This window comes from Hibiscus syriacus, unplaced genomic scaffold (genome assembly GCF_006381635.1).
Source record: "Hibiscus syriacus cultivar Baekdansim isolate YM2019G1 unplaced genomic scaffold, ASM638163v2 tig00111947_pilon, whole genome shotgun sequence".
NCBI classification, from domain to species: domain Eukaryota; kingdom Viridiplantae; phylum Streptophyta; class Magnoliopsida; order Malvales; family Malvaceae; genus Hibiscus; species Hibiscus syriacus.
Genome location: NW_024063219.1, coordinates 1,235,926 through 1,246,401, shown reverse-complemented (window position 1 = coordinate 1,246,401; position 10,476 = coordinate 1,235,926). Strand labels below are relative to the sequence as shown.

General features: G+C 35.9%; 1 protein-coding gene across 1 annotated transcript; it reads left to right on the top strand.

Annotated features, from left to right (window-relative positions):
* The first annotated feature begins 7,155 nt into the window (after positions 1 to 7,155).
* LOC120173336 lies at positions 7,156 to 10,184 on the top strand. Its single transcript, XM_039180534.1, has 5 exons — positions 7,156 to 7,488; positions 8,167 to 9,132; positions 9,237 to 9,632; positions 9,690 to 9,745; positions 9,842 to 10,184. The coding sequence occupies exons 1-5, from the start codon at positions 7,156 to 7,158 to the stop codon at positions 10,182 to 10,184; spliced, it is 2,094 nt and encodes a 697-aa protein (XP_039036465.1).
* The last annotated feature ends 292 nt before the right edge of the window (positions 10,185 to 10,476 follow it).

Genomic DNA, 10,476 nt, shown 5'->3' with positions numbered 1-10,476 from the left:
TATAACATCAAATTTTGACACATAGCCATCATTTTTCATCAAATACGACATGTATTAGGATTTTGGAATTATTGTCATACAATTTCTCTTCTTTTACTTTATGATTTAGTTTTTAAACTTTTTTTAATTTTCAATTTAATTCAAATCATATCATAATTTAATCTAACAAATTTAAATGATTTAACATTTTTCTAATATTTCGAATAAATATTCTAATCTTTAAAAAGATTTTTTTCTTCTAACGTGAAAAATATCAATTTAAAATTTTCGAAATATTACTATATAGGGTAAAGTACACGAATGGTTTGTCAACTACATAACATTGCTTTGTTGAGTATCTTGATTATTAAAAGTTACAAAATAGTCTTAAAACAACATAACTTTGTTTTGTTGAGTCCATCAACTTTTAAAAGTTACAAAATGGTCACCCGACTATTTATATGTTTCAAACTCATCGTTTTCCGTTAAAAAATCAGTGGTCGTCTAAGCTAGACGTTAACTTGTTGACTAGGACATGATAAAATCTTGTCCCAAAATCATTTGAGCTATATTTTATGGATCGACTCACCGTTTACATTATGTCATTGAGCTAGTGCTGGAAGCATTAAGGCATCGAACCAGTGCTTGAAAGTAACTAGGATATCAGTAAATATCATTAAAATATAATTTTATTATATCTCAATCAGTAGGTTAATGGTTAGCTCAGATGACCGTCAATTTTTTAATGAAAAAGGACGAGTTTGAAACATATTAATTGTCGTGTGACCATTTGTTACTTTTAATAGACAGGGGACTCAACAAACCAACACCTTATAGTCGAGGAAACATTTTATAATTTTTGAGAGTTCGAGGACTCAACAAAGCAACACCCTATGATTGGGACCATTTATGTATTTTAACCTATTATATATTAGATTATATCACAATTAGATAGCAAGTAATTCACCTAATTGAAAGAAAAACTTAAATAATTGGTGGGGAAAATATGATAACGAAAGAAACTAAGAGAAAATACTGCATGCACAATTTTTTAAAATAGTAAAAAGGAGAATAGATTAATAATTAATTAATTAATTAATTCAAATTTTAAAAATAAATAACTAATATAAATTACTAAATATATTTTATCTGTTACCATATTTTGGGTATTTAATTATTAATTGAAGGCCCAACACAATCGAATTCTTTAATTTTGATAAAACATTGTTTTATTTTAAAAAATACTAAAATGTTAAAAAGGTTATATTAATTTTTATTTTTAACTAGTTAAATGTAAATATAAATTCTTCTTATTAAATAATAAACTAAAAAAAATTAGTTATATTAAATAAAAACTATTTTCACCAATTACAAGTTGATTTATACGATGAGATGTTAGTTCCTTTAAACAACATTAATTCATTAAATGGTCAAATTATGAAGTTGTAAATGAAGTAAATCGGATTAAAAGATTATCTTTATAGTAAATCTTTTATAATTATTGATCTGAATTAATTAATCGATGAATCAAATATAAGTGATTATATCAAATAATAGAAATTATTTTCAACCCCTAAGTATTAAATACAATAACAATACATATTATACTTAAATATTAATCATAAAGCAAACATAGAGAATAAACTAAAATTATTTTCAGACTCAATTCATTCAATAATACAAAAATCTCTCTTAATTCACTTGTTTCCGCATAATATCATTACATATTATTGAAAAATAGTTTACACAAAATGAATAGACAAATATAAAAAATCATTTTATAAAAATAAAAAATTAATTCAGGTAATTATTTTTTATAAATATTTTTTCACACCATAAATTGAGAGGATGAAAGTATTTGATGTAAGAATATATTTATAAGAATTAATTTAATAAACATTTACGTATAAAATTAAAAATAATTTGTATATAAATTTATTGGCCTCATATTTGATAATCAAATAGTAGTTTTTAATTATTTTATTTAAAATTATATAAAATATAAAAATATTATTATAATAATATTGTCGTAACCGTTTTTCGGCGGGGACAATCGTTTAATTGTTTTAAAAACAATTACGACTTTTAATTTTGGAAAATGGGGTGATTTTGGATTGAATTGGATAAAATTGAAAAGAGTCGCCATCAACCTTTGGGTTAGGTAGGTCGAATACCTAAAAACGTCTTTTAAAAAAATAATTTTAAGAAAAATCAATTTTTTAAGACAAAAATTGGTCTACGTTTTCCAAAGATTCGATTAAAACGGGTTCGGGAGTCGGTTACACGTGGGGAAGGATTAGCACCCCACAATGCCCAAAATTAATACTGTGTTGTTTACACGGTGTCGTAATGGTGGAATTTATGAGTCAAATATAAAGTTAAAATATGATCCGTTTATTGAGTATTGATTAATTTACTTCAACTAAAATTAATTAGAGAAAATCATTTTACAATTGACATTAATAAAATTAAAATACCAACATAGTAAAATAGAAACTTAGGGATTAAATAACAAAAATAGAAATTTAAAGTACCAAAATAAGTTAAATTATGATTACCAAGCCATTAGAATAATAAATTATATGTATATAAATATATTCAGTACATAAAAAGGAATATACAAAAAAAAATTATTAAATGCAACGTATTGAAATATATGTATGTAATATGTATATATAAAACATTTATTATACTGGGAAAGCACAAAACCATGACCTACATATAATGATGCGCATGTATGTAAAAAGTATATACTTAAGTAAAGGGCCAAAATACAAGTATGGGGTCATTTAAAAAATGTAAACAACAGGAACTAGGTGTACATGATAATTACAAGGACCAAGTAATACTAATCAACACTTAAAATACTAAACAATAAAGCATATAACCATCAGGGGCACAACAAAGAATTTTAAACAAAAAGAACCAGAAATGAAAATAAACAGATAATCCATGACTAAAATAAAAATAATAATAAAACCAAGGGCTAAATTCTAAATGTCATAAAAACATGAATTATAATCATACCAGGACCAAATTGAAATTCGGGTAAAAGAAAGTGCTCAAAATAAAAACAAATTCATTCATGATCCACGTAAGGCATTCATACAACTTTTAAGGACTGGACGCGCGAATGTACCCTTTTATAACAGCAGGCTGCAGACATGGCACCACTTCTAAAACAGTGTCGTTTTGTTTAAAGAATTAAAATATGGTATTAGTTTGCCCTAACAATATGGCTTATTCATTCCGGCCGCAATCTCCAAACTTCTCCTTCTCGAACTCTCTCGCGGCACAACTCATTTCACACAAGACCAAGGCTTCGTTACTCCGGCGACACACAACCCAACAAAGTAAATACAATCGAAACATTCTTTTTTATTCTCTACTCTAAAAAATCTAACGAAGATAACTCTTATTTGGAACGAAACTCTCCAATCATTCGAATCTCTTCACCCTGATGGCTTTAACTCCGGAAACCGACTCCTCAACTAGGTAAATCGACTCCTCTCTTTGTAGATGCTCGATTTGTCCGGGGCGTTATTTAAATTCAATTGGGTTTTACTATTATCGTTATTAGGGTTATTAGCATAAGTTTGGTATTTGTTAGTTATTAACATGAAAATATATGACATAAAATTGCAATAAAAAATAATAATAATTTATAACATGGACTAAGTATATTTATATTTACTATTACAGGGCCTACACCAGAGTTACAACTAAAACGGGCCAGACCAAACAGGCCCAAGCATAAGAGAACCCTAAAACCCGTTAGGGTTTCCAGCTTCTGGTTCCAGCCGCCGCTCACCCTGGACCGTTGGATCTGCTCCTAATCCAACGGTCTAGATTAAAGGACCATTAGGGTTTTTGCCCTATGCCCAGCATCGCCTTCCACGTCCAGATCGAGCCTCTGTCGACCGTTCGTCTCCACCAGTCAGCTTCCACCGACTGAACAGACTCACAGAGTCCTCCCTGAAGCCCGTGACCAGCTCGCACCCGTGACCTGCAAGCACACCAAACAAGAGACAGAGCACAAAGACAAAAACAAAACAAAACGCAAGAAAAGAGGGTCTTTTTATCAACAGTTATCATCAAAAGGGAGAGAGGAGATTTCAACGAGAAAATACAGAGCCATTTAGGAACCAACAACCAAAAAATCAGTCAACACGAAGCAAAAAAAAAACCATCCATCAGCAACCAAAAAACGAGAGATATACAAAAAACACGACGATACCCAAAAAGCAGAAAAACAACAACAAAAGGAAAGACTCACCTTCCCGGATCCAAAAGCTTTCATCGCCTTTGCTAGGAACCCATACCCTACGGTGAGAAGGTAAAACCCATAGTCACATGTTGCTCTCGAGTCATGGATGTCTGATTAAGGCCGTGGGTTCGTGGGATTTCGAGGATGAGCCCGGTTTAGGTTTCAGATTTTGGGAATGTATTTTGTGAGGGTAGTTTAAGTTAGGTCTCGGGTTTAGGGGTATTTGGTAGGGGTTTCTGTTTTGGTTAGATCCAAGGTATGAGAGATTAAGGTCCTTTATCGGGGCTTGTGTGTGGTGAGGCTGCGGCGTCTGCCTAGGTTAAGGAATAAGAGGAGAAGAGCTTTAGGTGTCGGGGTCTGTTAGCTCTTCGTCGGAGCCCTTGGGTGAGGGAAGGTCACGGCGGCTGGAGGTCTTCGTGTAGGGCTAGGCGAATAGGAGAGAGAGAGATGAGAGTAAAGCGGTGAGGCATTTTAGAAGAGAGGCTGAGAATGATTTTAGGGTAATCGTTTTACCCTAATATTATATATATCTGGTTAGTGAAATGGCGACGTTTTTGGGCTGTACGAAACGGAAACGTCTTGAGGTTGGGTGAGGTAAACTGGGTTTTAAAAAATGAGTTAATATCTGTATAGGTCCTCACAGCTTTGAACCGTATCGTCTTGGTCCCAAATCGAACTTTGCTGGTTTTTATTTTCGTCTCTTAAGTTTCAGAGTATGATATTTTAGACCAAGTGTCTTGTTATGGCTGTTTTCGCGTAGATTTTACATTGGATGCATAGTTTGAGAAACTTTCAATTTAGTCCTAATTTAATTTATTTCGTTACTTTTGAATTTTGAATTTTTGTTTTAAGGGATCGTAAATCAAATTAAACTCAAACTTGTGAAATTCGTTGTAAAGACGTTAATTAATCGACGAGGTACCGATTTAGGGCGCTGTGGGGGTGTTAATCCTTCCTCACTCGTAACTGACTCCCGAACCCATATTTTGGTAACATAGACCGCAAATTTGTTGTTTTAATTAAAATTAATTTTTATTTAAAATGACAACATTTTTTTGTGTCCAATCACACCCTAATCAAAGATTGGTGGCGACTCCTCGAACCACATGTTTTTATCATAAGGGAATTTCCAAATTTTCGAAACGAGAGGTTTTCTAAAATCGCATTTGTTTTTAATTAAAAATCCAATTAAAAAAAGAATAATTAAAAATGACGCGGTTTCTAAAATCTCGCCCCGTACCGTTAAAAATTGTTTCGACAGCTTGGCGACTCTACTGGGGACTTTTTTTTAGAGAGTCAGGCTGATAGTCGATTAATTAATTGTCTTTGCAAACGAAAGTTATAAGTTCATTTTAATTTGGTTTTTGATCCCTTGTTTGTGTTGAATTTCTTGTTTTCATTTTTTTGTGATTTGGTTAACAAATGAATAGTTGTACTAACGTGTGATCTACATGTTTCAGTTTTCTAACCTTTAGTTTGTTGAGTTTCTTGGATCGAGGCAAAGGATTATGAGTTTCCCCACTGTTGCTAAACCTTCAATATTCAGAGCCTTCTAACTGTGCTCTGTCCCATTAAGTAGGGGTGAAAGCTACGTTTACGTGAGAAAAATTATTTTTCTCCGCACGGGCTTTAGCTAGTAACCTCTGGGGTACATGCCTTATGTCTATGAGAAAACATTGAGTTTCCTCGCATGGATATGAGGATATGTATCCTCTCAAATTGAACTTGATTCGTTTTAAGCCTATAATGGGTGAGAATCGAGGGTCTGGTAAGCCCAAGAGGGCACCAGCAAAGGACAATTCGAGGGCCCTGTTAGAATTCTGCCTGTTTTATATCGAACCTCTACCCATTTTTCTTCAAAAGTCGCAGAGGGGGAAACTCATTCTAACCTTTTCCTCGAATTTATTTTTTGCAAAAAGTATGCGAACTAGAGATCATGTGGTTAGGTTTATTTTTTGAGCAAGCATGTGAATTAGATACCATGCGGTTAGGATTTTTTGTGAACAACAAAGCATGTGGGTAGATATCATGTCGGGTAGGATCTACTAAAACATGATTAGGTAGTCAGCATGTGAGGGTAGGTTTTATTCGATGTTCACGGTACTTACTATCTTGTTGTTTATCTTATGCGTACTAACCCATTTTTGTTCTATGTCAATTTTATTGTGCTTTTATTGCATTTGCATCCTCATGTCATCAAGGGGTGTTAATTCGCAAGTGATTGACTAACAAGAAGGCTGACCATATTGAGGCAATAAATTCTCCACTATGTAGTCAAAATCAGGAGATCTAGAGATGTTCAAGTGATCCATGAAGAATAACACCCGATGAATGACGATATCTGAAGCTGATTGAAGAATTCCTTTAAAGCTGCAAAGGACGAGATGTTGACTCAAGAGATAGATACAATCATACCAAGGACGAGAAGATCTTTCACAAAGACATGAAGACTGTTTTGCGTTAAAGTGAAGATGGAGATCCCAAGATTCAATTTAAAGACATCTGACGTCATCAAAGGTGATGAAATACGCCGACAATTTTGGAGGTGCAATTCCAGATCCCAGGAAGAGTACGACTCGAGAAAATGAAGAGATGAATTTGTATTTTGACTACATGGTGTACTTACTGAATTCTTGTTGTCTAAGTGAACGGTTGTTCTATAAGTGGTCACTTTTGAATTAACACCTTTTGCATCCACATTTGCATTCGCATCGCTTTAATTTAAGCATTTTTACATGCATCAATCATGAAAACATGAGAGTAACTCGTAAAGGAACTGTGACAGAGAAATGCTGGGGAAGTCCAAGCATCACTATAATACAATGGAGAGAACCATGGAAGATAGGATTACTCAAATTAAAAAAATTCAACTGCAGTTGCAAGATAATCTAAGGAAAATGCAAGAGGACATGCTTAAGGCTCAAGAAGATATGCTATCTAAGTTGGCAAATTTGTTGGAAGGGAGAAACCCGGAACATGGAAAGGCCCCTGAGCAAATGACTGGAGAACCACTTTATCCTCCAGGGTTTACCTCGGTACAGTCTCAAAATGTCCAAGGAACGTCTGTTCCTACCAAAGTGCACATAGATCCTGTCGACGTTGCTGTGAATCTTCAACCAGGACCTAGTTCGCACCCCGAAGAAAGTCTCTGTCACCAAGTCCTGGACCTTGATAAAGAGGCCAAAAAGAATGAAAACAAACACTTTCGGGAACAATTCGAACAATTAGCAAGTGAAGTTCAGGTTATGAAGGAAGACACCAGTATGTATCGACTGGACGCTAAAGAATTTAGTCTAGTTCCTAATTTGGTCATGCCTCCAAAATTCAAAACTCCTGACTTCAAGAATTTCGACGGTACTAGATGCCCTTCCGCCCATATTACAATGTTCTGCAGGAAAATGACTGGGTACATAGGGGACGATCAGCTGTTGATCCATTGTTTCCAAGAAAGCTTGACAGGCTCAACATTGCGATGGTATAACCAACTAAAAAAGGCTGATATTAGGTCATAGAAAGACCTTGCTAAATACTTTCTTGACCAGTATGAACATGTGAAAGATGTCAGGCCTAACAGATTGGTGTTGCAAGGAATGGAGAAGAAGCACAGTGAAAGTTTCAGACAATATGCTCAGAGATGGAGGGAGGTAGCAGTGCAAGTACATCCACCATTGGAAGAGGGGGAAACAAATATACTTTTCATTAGTACTTTGAAGGCTCCTTTTCTCTCACACCTTATCGGTATTCCTTCATGAAGTTTCGCTGATATAGTTACGACAGGAGAAATGATCGAAATAGCGATTAAAAGCGGGAAGCTCGAGGGAGGAGAGTCCAGCAACAAACTGCCGATAAAGAAAAAAGAAAACGAAGTCACCCAGGTGATCCAGTACGATTCCAGTAACATCACAATGTCCCAATCTCAGGGAACGGTGGCACCACCTCAAAATGACAATAGACAAGGGGCAAGGGACCCGAGGAGAGGGAGGCCTCAATTTGATCCAATTCCTGTGACCTATAAGGAATTATTTCACGATTTATACGATCAACATCTAGTCTCTCCTTATCATGTGGTACCTATACAACCTCCTTATCCCAAATGGTATAATGCTAATGTTAAGTGTGATTACCATGGTGGGAATCCTGGACATTCCATTGAAAATTGCACTGCATTCAAAAAGGTCGTTCAAGCTTTGAAAAGGAGGAATGTTATCAATTTTGGTGACAGTGAACAACCAAAGGTAGCCCAAAATCCATTGCCAAACCATGCTGGAGCCGGGATTAACACAGTCGCTGAAGAGAAAGGTAAGAGGATTGTTATGGATGTTAGTGAGGTGGAATCACCCATGCTTTGGGTATGGTGCCAAATGGTTAAAGTGGGATTGTTGAAGCCTAGTCTATCATGTGACCAGTATAGCAGTGAAAAGGTGTGCCACTACCATAATTGCGCAGGACACAATATACAACAGTGTCATGATTTCTTAAAATTGGTACAAGGGATGATGGACAAGAAAGAAATCGAACTCTTCAAAGAATTGACTAAAAAAGAAAAAGCGGAGATTTGCGCTTCTGAAGGATCATCCAAAGGGATACACAGTGTTGGTTGTCCCATCGTCATTACTCCCAAGAATCAAGTGAATGAAAGGGTAGCTCCTTCAACTCCATTTCTATACAAAGATAATAAACAAGTGCCCTGGAGGTATGATTGTCAAATGAGAGAGGGGGCAAAACAACAAGAAGAAATAAATGAAGTAGGGCACTTGACCAGAAGTGGTAGGTTCTTTTTCAAAGAGCCAGAGAAGAAGATTGCTGCTGAAAAAGGAAAGAATGTCGATGTTCAGATAAAAGAATACGAACTCATTATCAATGAACTGGGGTCGAAGGATGAAACAGTGAAATTCTTAAAATTTTTGAAACTAGTGAGTTCGGTGTTGTGGAACAATTGCACAATCTGCCTGCCAGTATTTCTGTCCTATCACTTCTTTTGAGTTCAGAGGCTCATCGCAACGTCTTGATAAAAGTTTTGGACCAGACCTTTGTCTCGAAGGAGTTACCCACAGAAAAGCTGGAGCTACTAGTTGCCAAAATGCAGGCTGATAACATTGTATCTTTTTCAAAGGATGAGATCCCTTCGGGGATGATTGACAATCATAAGGCTCTACACATTACAGTTAGGTGCAAAGGGCACGTTTTATCCAGAGTACTTATAAGCGATGGTTCAGCGTTAAATGTAATCCCCTTGGTGACTCTACAAAAGCTGCCAGTGGACAGTACCCTAATGAGGAATTGTCAAAGTATGGTTCGATCTTTTGATGGAACAAAAAGAGAAGTGTTAGGCAAGATTGATATTCCTTTAACTATTGGTCCAGCGACATTTAAAGTGGAGTTTCTTGTGATGGACATCAAGCCTACATACAACTGCTTATTGGGAAGACACTGAATTCATCAGGCTGGGGCAGTTTCATCAACTTTACACCAGAGGCTAAAGTTCGTATTTGATGGAAGGCTGGTATGCATTCATGCGGAAGAAGACATTATTGCTCCAGTTCCTGCAGCCCCATATGTTGAAGTGGAAGAATAAACTGTTGAATATCCTTTCAGATCGTTTGACAATGCCACGTTTGTAGCCAAAGGCAAGAAAATCTCAGAGCCTAGATCGTCATACTGCACCAAAACGGGGCACAAACTGACCCTTGGAAGAGGGACCAAAGGTAGCCAAGGGCTAGGACGTCAGTTGCAAGGACCAGTTGGGCCAAATTACCCTATTGCTAAAAGAGACAGGTTTGGTTTAGGGTATCAACCAACTTTGAAGGAAAAACAGAGGGGCATCAAGAGGAATCGGGAATTGAGAGAGGCAAGATTGACTGGTGAAGACCCAAGTTGGGGACCCATGACCTTCCCGCCATTGAGCATCATTTTCACATCAGCAGGGCATGTGTTTTAAAGGACTTCAAGAAGTGGTAAAGTGATGATTGAGAATGCCTTGGAGGATTTTGGCATTAATGTTGTAACCAATGAGGAGTTTGAAGGAATGAGAGCTACAGGTGTCTATCCTGCACCCCCAGGCTTTGTGTTGAACAACTAGACTATGGAGGAATCGCCCTTAGTTTACAAATCTTTTACAGAGTAGCGCACTAGAACTTTTCCCTATTGTTCGTACCCTGGGGCAATAGGGGATCTGATGTAAAGGGTTAAGCTGTGTGTTTTTACTTGCTTTCAATAAAGGATGCATTTCA